Here is an 11,253-nt window from a genome sequence, read left to right as displayed (position 1 = left end):
AATTCCTGGCGGACAGCACTCAAATCAGTGGCCATTACTATGCAAATTGCTTCGGCTGATTCCGCTAAATTTGACTTTCAATTAAAAATGAAAATGGCTCAGAAGAAAACTGAGCTTAGCAATGCAAAAATAATGAAAGAGAATCGAATCAAGGCAGTCTGTTCGATCGTCTGCTCAACATGCCACAAAACCATGCCCCATGACCAGTGAAATTGTGTTTGCCGGGCTTGTTTTCTTTTATTTTATTTTCTTTCCATCTTCTGCGTTTTCACACTTTTCACGAATCGACTTCTCCATTGTTGGGCAGCTGTGCTAATGGAATCGGCAAGCAGCCACCAGCGAACCATTTATTGAGCACGCTGGCGGCTTTAATAGTTCTTAAGCACCTGCGTATTAATGTCAGAGTCGCAGTGAATCGGGCAGCGGTACTTGACTTTAATTTTCTCAATTAACTTTATTCATTCGATCATAAACATGTGCATTAACGGGTAAAGGGAACAGGACTACTAGGCTAGTACTTCGGCAGCTCGGAGTAGCGCGGCGGCGTGGACCAGAGGACGCTGGAGTTGCGCTTCAGCTGGCTGGGATCGATGTTCGGGAATATCTGCTTCAGGTCCGGCGTGGTGGGCACCACCGAGAAGAAACTGTCGATGATGTCGGTGGGGCAATGGCTCTGCATGGCGATCGCCTCCCCTCTCACATGGCCTGGAATAAAAAGGATAGTTAGATTTTAGTCAAACTAATTAACAAATATATCATTTAAATAATGAATAAGGCATATGGTTTATTACACATGTAAATCATAGGCTCAACAAATATTTTCTTACTTTTCGAAATTCAATAGGAAACTGATCAAATGCACTGCAAGTCCTAAATTTCATTTGAAAAACTAAGAATAATGTTATTTTCTATTATCCATAGCATCGTTAATAAATGGTAATTGCGTTCTACTGTAAAATTGGTTTTAAAAATCACTGTTTGGATGTTTTAGATTATCATATATCTATAAGAAATTGGCAAACAGAATAACTTAAAAGCATTTCTGCTATAGCCTTGAAAATGAAAAAAAAAATTCGAATTCTCTATTCGAAATTCTGTATGGAAACTTAAACTACCATTTTATTTGGCAAACTTACTTCGACTCCAGGTGGGTGCGGGAGGGCGCTTATGTGTGACCTTGCCCTCGTCGTCGGTGGAGTCGTCCTCGTGCAGCATCTCCCAGGTGTACTTGGTCTTCGGCGGCGGCGGAAGCATCTTCTTGGGCTTGGCGCCGGTCAGCTGCTGCAGCTTCTGTTGCTCCAGCTCCTTGATCTTGGCCCTCTTGAGCGCCTCGGCCTCCTCCTGCTGGCGCATCTTGCGCTGGATCTCCTCCAGCTCCTGCCGCTTGCGCTCTTCTAAGCGCTTTCGCTCCTCCTGCTTCTTGGCCCGCTCGGCGGCCAACTTGGCCATGCGCTCGGCTCGCTCCCGTTCCTTGGCCTCGCGCTGCTGGGCCGCCTGCTGGTGCTTCTGCTCTCGCAGCTTCTTGCGCTCCTCGGCAAGGTTGTGCAGTCCCTTGCGGAAGTCATCGCCGCTGTTCTCGCGCGACAGTGTCTTGGTAGACGTAGAGTTGGCTGACTTCAGGTTCGTCCCCGTGGCCGTTTTCATCAAAGGAATGGCCTTGGACGCGCTTGCAGGTCCCTTTTTGGGCTGCGCGGAGCTCAAGGGCAGCGTGCTGCTCGTCTGCGTCGGCGTGTAGAAGCGACCCATCGTCGGAGCGGGAAGTTTGCCAATCTTGGGAGTGTTGCTGGACCCCGGGGTGCCCTGCTGAAAGGAAGGATAAACTGATTATGCGGTTTTCCGGACGTAAGAAAGAAAAGACCAACACGTAACGTTGTCTTTTTTCTGATTAAATTAAAAACAGTAATTTTAGAATCCAATGATTTGTTCATGCATACCTAAGGGCGAACTAAAAAATTTAAGGATTTAAAAGGTTTTGATAATAATAAACGTAAGCTATTATTTTTATGATCTATATTCATTATATGTATTTATACGGACACACCTTTACCAATATCAGTCAAGATAATTATTTTCAATACCTTTTAAATTGTCGTTTGGTTAGATCAGACTGACAACATATTTGTGCAAAATGATATATCAATAAATTAACCCAAGCTAAGTTCAGCTGGTTAAATTATTTAAACAAAATGATCTATTATCAATATTTAAATTGTTGGAAAAAGAGAACCTATTCCTAGATAGTTTTGTTGACCCTAGCTGAAACTTAGATTTAGAATTGCGCTCCCAACAGAAATACAAAATAAAAAACTGTATGAAATCAAATGTAAAGCCTGATGAAAGCACTGATATTTAAATGACCTTATAATGGAAATCCTTAATAAACAAATCGGGCCTTCATTTATTAGGTTACTCACCACTTCCTTGCCCCGTTTGGGACGCGAATTGGCTTGCGCCTGGGCCGCATTCTCGAAAGCCTCCACGCGGAGCTTCACCGGACTCTGCAGGAGTGGGCTGTTGGATTGATAAAGTTACATTACCCATGAATCACACATGCGTGCTATGGTGCTACTTACTTGAATAGCTCGTGGGTGCGAGTTGGCAGCTTTATAGCCTTGATGTTCGATATCAGCTTTGCCGGCGGCAACTTCTCCTCCAGCGACTCGTCCTCTGTGAGCAGACTGTCCTGCTTAATCACTGGCGGCTTCTTTTCGCCGGACTGAACCTCGAAGGTGGCATCCGAAGCCGTTCCCATTGGGCTGTCGCCTGTGGGTGCTGGACCCAGTACCATGGTTGCGTTTGAAATGGTCACCGTCTCGTTTGCAGCGGCTGGAGCAGCTACAGCCACTGATTGCTCTGCAATGGGCGGACCCTCGAGTGCGTCCTTGTAGATGGAGCGTTCCCGGTTCGGTCCCGACTCGGTGCTTCCCTTGCGTGTGCGCGACGACACTGGCGAGTTCTTGTCCAGGTCGCTAAAGCGCTCCACCTTGATCGGTCGGTGGTTCTCGACGTCCTTCTTCTTCTTGCGGACCTTCTTGACGACCTCAGAGGTGGTGGTTGTGTTATTGGTCGTTGTGTTACTGGCCGTAGTGTTGCTGGTCGTTATGTTGCTGGTCGTTGTATTGTTGGCCATTGTATCGTTCGGCCGGACCACATCCATCGTCACGGAGGAGGCGGTGGTTACATCTGTTGCGGTAGACGCATCAGTGGGAGGGGCCAATGCTTCGTTACTTAGTTTCTCGCGCTTGATCTTCACGCGCAGAGGCTTCGTTGTATTGGCGCCCTCGGAAGGCTCCGCCTGTGACTTCTCCCGCTGCACTGCTGCTGGGGCTGCTGGGATTGCTGGCTCCGACTCTGACTCCTTCTGCTCCTTCTTCTGGGCAGGCCGCCCACTGGTGGAACTATCGAACTGGGAGACTCGCTGCTCGCTCTCCACCTTGACCTTAATACTCTCTTCGTTGCTGGGCCGGCGCATCTTGCGGTTGATCGAGGGCTCCTTGAGCAGCTTCTCGGACTTCAGCTTGGCAGCGCGTTGTGGCCGTCCGGAGTTTAGGGTGGTGTCCGCCGGGGCGAGCGCGGGCGTGGGCGCGGGCGGAGGCGGCATCAGCGAGGCCGTGGAGTTGAGTTCATCCTCAGCGACGGCCAGCAGCTGGGAATTGCTGACCCGAACTGTCGGGCGGGCCGAGAAGCTGGCCGTGGTGTCCGTGGCAGCTAAAATAGATCATTAGATGGGCTCGGGCGTTCATGTGGACAGGAATACTCACCCTCGGAGTCGTCCTGATCCTCGGCCAGAGAGCTGAGTCGCTTGGGCCGCTTCTTCGTCTGCTGCGGAGTCACCGAGGAGTTCTCCTGGCTCCTGGCCGTCGGCGCACTGTCCGCCGTTTTGGCATCCGCCTCCGAATGTACACTGCCGTAGAAGAGGTGGTCCAGCTCCTCGAAGTGGGCCTGCGAAAAAAAAAAAACAGATGACGCCATGTTGACTGTGGAGGAATTTCGGGTCCTGATCGTGGCCTTACCTTGCTGAGCACCTCCAGCTCGCGCCGCAGTTCCGAAAGCGAGCCCAGCACGCCCAAGATGTCCTCCATTGCTAGCGACTGTATCTGACAAACTGCAAAATTCCTCCGATTACTTCGTTTTTTTCAAATGGCGGCAATGTAGACGCGCGTCAGCTAGAGGTGGAGAAACATCGATGCCAGCATCGACGTTATCGATGTTTTAAACGATGTTTTTCTCTCTCTAACGGTGCGCTGTTAACGACTTTACTACAGCTCTTACGCACTCTGTTATTTTCCACTCCAGTTTTAACACAATATAGAAAATGCACTTTGATCATAGCACTATTTGCTCATCTGACGAAATATTGAAATGATATTAAGGATAACTTTAATAGATTTATTTATTATTCTCTACAAGCCTTGCCTAAGCAACCTGCAATCGAACATTAAGGGTTAATTAAATAACCACCACTTTTTTATTTTTATTTTCACTTAATTCAAACAACACCATTAGAGGTGCAGAAAAATATACACAAATGTTTGACAACATTTTCTTTTTAAACATCGATAAGAAATCTAAGTTTTCCGCCAAAAAATCCTACAGCGGAAGCATCTGTTAATATGGGCTTTGTTTTAGCCCTGTTAGCCGTTAACAGCGCTTTGCGTTCGGTAAGACGCATTGATAGCGCCGCTAGTCAACACTGCAAGGGCGAGAAAGTTCCCGCGCAAAATGAAAAACATAACCAAATATGGTTTTAAGAAGTACATTTTAGGGGATATGCATTGTACACCTAAAAGTAATATTCAGTAGCTCAATAAAACTGATAAAAACAGGTTTTCTAACATATTCCAGGTCCTACTTTATAATTAAGTTGAACTAGTTCCAGCTGGATCTCCCAAGTACCACCTCTAGAAAACAGTGCTGCAAGCCTTAGCAATACCCAAATTTGAAACAAAAACTATGAAAGATTGATATTTTTAAGCCCAAAGAGGAAATATTTGAACAAAACAAACTTATTTAAAGAGTGTAACAAGCTAGGAGACCCCACATTTTGGACAATTTGTTTACCTACCCCTCCAGTGTTGCAGAATACTCGCCGCCGATAGTATCGCCATGGCGAGCTGACCAAGTTGCCCACCGCTAGCACATTTGTTAAAAAATTTGCAACAAGCCAACGAAAATCGACCAGGAACGGTGGACAGCCAAAACCGCGCGCTCTGCGACGACCACCGTGGGATGCACATACGTATGCGCACCCGTGCCGCGGAGTAGACACAGTGCCCGCGATCCGCGACCCGCGAACCGCCAATCCCCGAGAAGCCAGCTGCAGCAGATCCCACAGATCCCGCCGCAGATCCAGAACATGGGCCTCGACTTCGACGCAGTGGAGTACTGCAAGGGCGTGAAGAGCCAGCAGTCCCAGCCGCCATTCGCCTGTCCCGTGCGAGGATGCGACCGCAGCTACAAGACCATCATGGGCCTGCAGTACCATCTGATGAAGTACGACCACGACAACCCCCAGCCACTCACGCCCGTCCTGACTCCCAGCCGAAAGAAGGCGCGCTCGCGCTCCGGTGGCCACCACTCGACGCCCCGGCCGCCCAAGGAGCATCCAGCGCCCGGAGTCGGGGGCTCGGAAGCCCGAAACGGCTGCTCCTCGGCCGGCACGGGTGGCGGGACCACGTCTGGAGGAGGCCCCGTGCGGCAGTACGCCAATCCCGAGTCCCTGGTGGCCTACAACGAGGAGGAGGCCACAGTGACGTTCAACCTGGACGGAAAGAGCGTGCGCCTAGGCATCGACGACGCTCTGCCGCTCGTGGAGGACGAGGAGTTCGCCGCCCTGGTGACCAGAGGCTGCATCCTGAACGCCGACGCACCGCCGCTAGAGGAGAATGCGCCCTGGGCACGCGTCCAGGTGCCAGAGGCCAGAGTGGCCGAGATTCCCGACTACCGAGTGCCTGACGCCCCGCCACGGCCACTGGCCTACTACCGCTTCATCGAGAAGTCGCTGGAGGAGCTGGACGGCGAGGTGGAGTACGACGTGGACGAGGAGGACTCCGCCTGGCTGGAGCACATGAACGAGGAGCGCCAGCGGCTCGGCCTGAATGCCGTGGGCATCGACACCATGGAGCTGCTGATGGACCGTCTGGAGAAGGAGTCGCACTTCCAGGCGGCGGCCAACGGCACGCCCACGGGCGTCGAGGTCGACGACGACGCTGTATGCTGCATTTGTCTGGACGGCGAGTGCCAGAACACCAACGTGATACTTTTCTGCGACATGTGCAACCTGGCAGTGCATCAAGACTGCTACGGGGTGCCATACATACCAGAGGGCCAGTGGCTGTGCCGGCGATGCCTGCAGTCGCCCAGCAAGCCCGTCAACTGCGTTCTGTGTCCCAATGCCGGTGGGGCCTTCAAGCAGACGGACCACGGCCAGTGGGCGCACGTGGTGTGTGCTCTATGGATACCGGAAGTGCGGTTCGCCAACACCGTCTTCCTGGAACCCATAGGTGAGTACTCCCCTGTTCCCTTAAAATCCCCATTAAACGTTGACATTCTTCCGCAGATTCAATCGAGACCATTCCCCCTGCTCGCTGGCGACTCACCTGCTACGTGTGCAAGGAGAAGGGCCTGGGAGCCTGCATCCAGTGCCACCGGAACAGCTGCTACGCCGCCTTCCACGTCACCTGCGCTCAGCAGGCGGGCCTCTACATGACCATGGACACGGTCAAGGACGGCCACAACGACTCATCCATGCACGTCCAGAAGTTTGCCTACTGCCACGCCCACACGCCGGCGGACGCGAAGCTGAAGATGAACGTACCGGATTTCGAGGATACACGCCACAAAATGCGGGAGGCACGCAAGGCTTTGGCCAAGAAGCGCTCAACAGCGCCCGTAGTGCTAATTCCGACTATTCCGCCGGACAGAGTGCAGGAGATCGCCACCATGGTTACAATGCAGCGCAAAAAGGAGTTCCTCGACCGCATAATCGCCTATTGGACGCTCAAACGGCACTATCGCAACGGTGTGCCTTTACTGCGACGCCTTCAGAGCCAGGGAAACAACCACGGCGTGATCCAGCGGAACGGCATCGAGGGGTCGCCGGACACGGGTGAGTTGTACCGGCAGCTCAAGTACTGGCAATGCCTGCGTCAGGACCTCGAGCGGGCGCGCCTGCTGTGCGAGCTGGTGCGCAAGCGAGAGAAGCTGAAGGTGGCCTTCGTGCGGATCTCCGAAGAGGTGGTGATGCTGCAACTCAATCCGCTGGAGGCGGCGCTATCAAAATTGCTAGACGCGCTGGAGGTGCGGGATAGCATGGAGATCTTCCGTGAGCCCGTGGACACCAGCGAGGTGCCAGACTACACAGACATTGTGAAGCAGCCCATGGATCTGGGCACGATGCGGTTGAAGCTAAAGGAGTGCCAGTACACCTCATTGGAGCAGCTAGAAGCTGACTTCGACCTGATGATTCAAAACTGTCTGGCGTACAACAACAAGGACACGGTGTTCTATCGCGCTGGAATCCGGATGCGCGACCAGGCGGCACCGCTCTTTGTCCAGCTGCGGAAGGAGATGCAGCGGGATGGGCTTCTAGAGCGATCGCAACGCTCCCACATCGACCACGTGGAAGCTGAGGTGGAGCATGAACTACGATTGCTGCTGGCTGCGCCCTCCAGCGAAGACATCGTCCAGAAGCTGCTTATCCTCGCCGACAAATCCCAGGTGCTCAAGAACCCCAGCTATCGCACCAAGAAGATCAAGCAGATCCGGTTGGAGATTACGCGAATGCGCAAAAGTCTCCAGAAGGCGAGATTTGCAGCTGTGAGTTATGGATTTCTTTGCTATCTATCTTAACTAATACGTATTATTTTTCTACAGCGCTACTCCTTGCACGCAAACCAATCCCAAAGCGAAGAAGAGGATGCTGTGGGAGCTTCGCCTTCTAAAAAACGCACGCGCAAACGGTTGAATAGCAGTGCCGTCGACATGGCACTGGCTAATGACGAGGAGGATGAAGAAGAGGAATCTGAAGAAGATTCGATGGGCGAGGATAATGTGTCCAAGGACTTGCTAAATTCCACGCAAACGCCGCCCTGCAGCCCAATAAAGAGTCTTAACAACAGTAGTTCTCCTGTGGGCATCAATCGAAGGTTAGTTTTATTGATGGCATTCATTATCTTTGGAGTTAATTCTTTGCTGCTAAATTTCTGGGTGGGCCTCTCACAATGCTTTACTTACATGTTAATCCTCTTTAATTCCATTCTAGAACGGCCATATTGCTAACGCGAAAGTCGCAGGCTGCCCTGAAGAGACCCTCGGAGCCAATAACAACGCCTGTGAAAGAGGAGCACCACAATTCGCAGTCCTCCAACACTCAGTCCACCAGCGGCAGCTCATCATCCGCCACCACGGCGGCCACAGCTGCCTCCAGTGCAACGGGCACGCTGAATCACGTCCTGGCCACTGCTCCGCCCACTGTCTCCAACTTTGCGTTGACGCAGAACAGCAGCAGTGGTGGTGGTGGTGTCCTTGCATCGGGAGCAACACTGGGAGTGTCATCGTCAGCCGGAACCCCTGCAGTCGCCAGCTTGAGCTCGACGAACCTCGCAATGAACAGCAAACTGAATGCGGGTCTGGGCGTCAAGTCGCCAAAGAGGCCGGGTCGCTATCGCCGAATACCGGAGGTGAGGCACAGCGCCTCCATGTCACCAAAGAAGTCGCCCAATCCGGCGGTGGCCGTCAGTCAGGCGCTGCCCATGCCCGAGCCCCTGCCCTTCGAGCGAATCCCAGACAGCTTCCGGGTTTACCGGGCCAACAATCAGCGCGACGTGAGCGACAGCGATGATGCACCCTCGCAATCGAGCAGTCCATGCAGCAGTTGCTCCGACTTCAGTATGTCGGGCAGTTGTTCCGACTTCGACAGCGACGAGGCGAGCGATGGCGATGCGGACGGGGATGCGGATGGAGACGGCAGAAGGAGTCGCAGCGAGGGCAGGGAGTCGACGTCGCAAGACGGCACCACGGACGCCATGGACCTGCAGCATGCGAGCCTCAACCATGGCCAGGGTAATAACGGCAACATGGCCATCAGCAGCAGCAGCGGTGGAAGTGGTGGCAGCTCCAGCGATGACGACGAGGATGAGGAGCGACCCCTGAGCATGCGACAGAACAAGGCGATCAAGCTGGGCACGCGAAGCACACCCACACCGACGACAATGGCAAGGGGCGCATCTTTGACGGCGACTCGGGGACGTGGCAAGCGACGAAGCAATCTCAGCGAGTCCACCAGCTCAACGGCCACGCCACCGCCTCTGCTCCGGAGGGCGGGAAAGCTGCGGTCGGCCACGCCCAACGCCTCCCCGCTAGTGAACAGCATCAAGGCGAGGAGGAACACCACGGCGGCTGCCAGTACCATGCCGACAAATAACAATCGCAGCAAGCATAGTGAGGATGGCGTCTCCTCGGAGCGGCACAATCACCACTCGCACGGCCAGAAGCCGACGCTGGAGCCGCTGCAACTGGTGTGGGCCAAGTGCCGCGGCTATCCCTGGTATCCCGCCCTCATCCTTGACCCCAAGACGCCCAAGGGGTTCGTGTACAATGGAGTGCCGCTTCCCGCCCCGCCCACCGACGTTCTGGCGCTCCGCAAGAACTGCCTGGACGACATCGTGTTCCTGGTGCTCTTCTTCGACGTGAAGCGCACCTGGCAGTGGCTGCCGGCCAACAAGCTGGACATCCTCGGGATCGACAAGCAGCTGGACCAGCAGAAGCTGGTGGAGTCACGCAAGCCGGCGGAGCGGAAGGCTGTGAAGAAGGCGTACCAGGACGCTCTTCACTACCAGAGCCAGGTCTCCGACTTGGAGGGCCAAGGACCCGATCCGATCATGTGAAAGCTGATGGCCCGACTGCATCTGTAGGCGCCTCTCGAAAAGCTCTAGCCATTTAGTTAGCTCCCGCCAAAGGGATCGCTCGTATTTTTATATCTCGTTTGTTGTTACTCGATACTCGAAGATGACGAAGTCGAAAAAGGCCCTCCATTAGAGTATTTCGTTGGCGAATATCCAATTTGCACTGCAAGTGTCTTTGATTTTCGTTTGTTGCCAAGCCACCAGGGATCGTTTGCCCCTACACCATTATGTACAGTTTTTGTAATGCGCGCAGTTAGCGAATTCGTTGGAGGATCCTATTTTTTGTACATTATTTGGCTTTTGTGACCACGATTATGAAATGTTAAGTAGATCCCATAAATCGGTTCGAATCACAACAACATGGAATTTATAACCTCAAGACGATTAACGCGAAATCAAATCAATGTTTAAGTTAAATAGTTTTAAGCTCTCCTACAGTTAAGTCCAAAAACAACAATACTAACAAAACCACAAAAACAAAGCTAGCAGGCGCCCCAAGTTAAAAATCGTGTAAAAACTTAAACCGGTATATAGGGGATAAAAGATTATTATAAACATTTACAAATAGCATTACAAATTGTATAGATGTGTGTGTGTGCGCGTGAGTCTCTACATAAATCGATATATCTCTATATGCATATAGTGTACGTCTTGATTTCCATATGAACAAATAATATATTTGATTATTATGATGTATTAAAATGATGAGGATTATTATTATTATAATTACTGTGTGTAATTAATGCAAAACTTTCGTATGCCTAAGTGGAAAGCGTAGACAATTAAGTATTGAAGTAGTTGGCTCCAATTCCCCGAATCCCCCACCCCACCCTAAAAATCAGCCCGACACCACCACCTTTGCCCTTAACAAGATTGAATATTGTTTAAATCTAATGGTAAATTAAATGCAGAAAAATAAATGTTTTAAACAAAACTGTGTGTTATTAGTTACAATTTCCAGTTTTACGGGAACTGGTGCCGTTTTCCAGATTCAAGTCCACTGGCCCACAGTTTTAGCAGCCTCATTTCGCAATTGTCACCAAAAGTGCGTCAGTGAGGTTCGACAGGAATTGACTTATATTTATTTTGATTATCCCCAGGTCATTCACCAGGTTTTGAGGGGCTGCTGTTAACAGTGTCATATTCACCCCTCATCAATTATCACCCGGGCAGATGTTTTGTTTTACAGTTTTCGGCAGTACAGTTTTAGTCTCGGCGCATGACACGTGATTCACTTACTCTCGGTAATTGACTTTCGATTTCATCAGCACGGATTCAATTTAAGACTTTCTAAAAAATTGTGAAATAATTTACAATATATGTTAATTAGTCCTCTTCACTTTATCCT

General features: G+C 51.4%; 2 protein-coding genes across 3 annotated transcripts; one reads left to right on the top strand and one right to left on the bottom strand.

Annotated features, from left to right (window-relative positions):
• Positions 1-434: 434 nt before the first annotated feature.
• LOC108045733 (histone-lysine N-methyltransferase, H3 lysine-79 specific) lies at positions 435-4,176 on the bottom strand. Of its 2 annotated transcripts, none has more exons than XM_017125129.2 (6): positions 4,014-4,176; positions 3,762-3,942; positions 2,574-3,708; positions 2,415-2,511; positions 1,137-1,800; positions 435-705 (listed from the first exon to the last, which is right to left on the bottom strand). In XM_017125129.2, the coding sequence occupies exons 1-6, from the start codon at positions 4,080-4,082 to the stop codon at positions 512-514; spliced, it is 2,340 nt and encodes a 779-aa protein (XP_016980618.2). In that variant the 5' UTR covers positions 4,083-4,176; the 3' UTR covers positions 435-511. The 2 variants fall into 2 exon arrangements, with proteins under 2 accessions (XP_016980618.2, XP_016980617.2); XM_017125128.2 differs by having other exon boundaries at positions 1,137-1,803; positions 4,014-4,175.
• Positions 4,177-5,120: 944 nt separating this feature from the next.
• On the top strand, positions 5,121-10,839 carry LOC108045732 (peregrin). The gene is made up of 4 exons (XM_017125127.2): positions 5,121-6,503; positions 6,560-7,818; positions 7,876-8,147; positions 8,264-10,839. The coding sequence occupies exons 1-4, from the start codon at positions 5,357-5,359 to the stop codon at positions 9,885-9,887; spliced, it is 4,302 nt and encodes a 1,433-aa protein (XP_016980616.2). The 5' UTR covers positions 5,121-5,356; the 3' UTR covers positions 9,888-10,839.
• Positions 10,840-11,253: the final 414 nt, after the last annotated feature.

This window comes from Drosophila rhopaloa, unplaced genomic scaffold (assembly GCF_018152115.1).
Source record: "Drosophila rhopaloa isolate 14029-0021.01 unplaced genomic scaffold, ASM1815211v1 contig_115, whole genome shotgun sequence".
Taxonomy (NCBI): Eukaryota; Metazoa; Arthropoda; class Insecta; order Diptera; family Drosophilidae; genus Drosophila; species Drosophila rhopaloa.
This window is presented reverse-complemented; position numbering and strand designations above follow the sequence as displayed.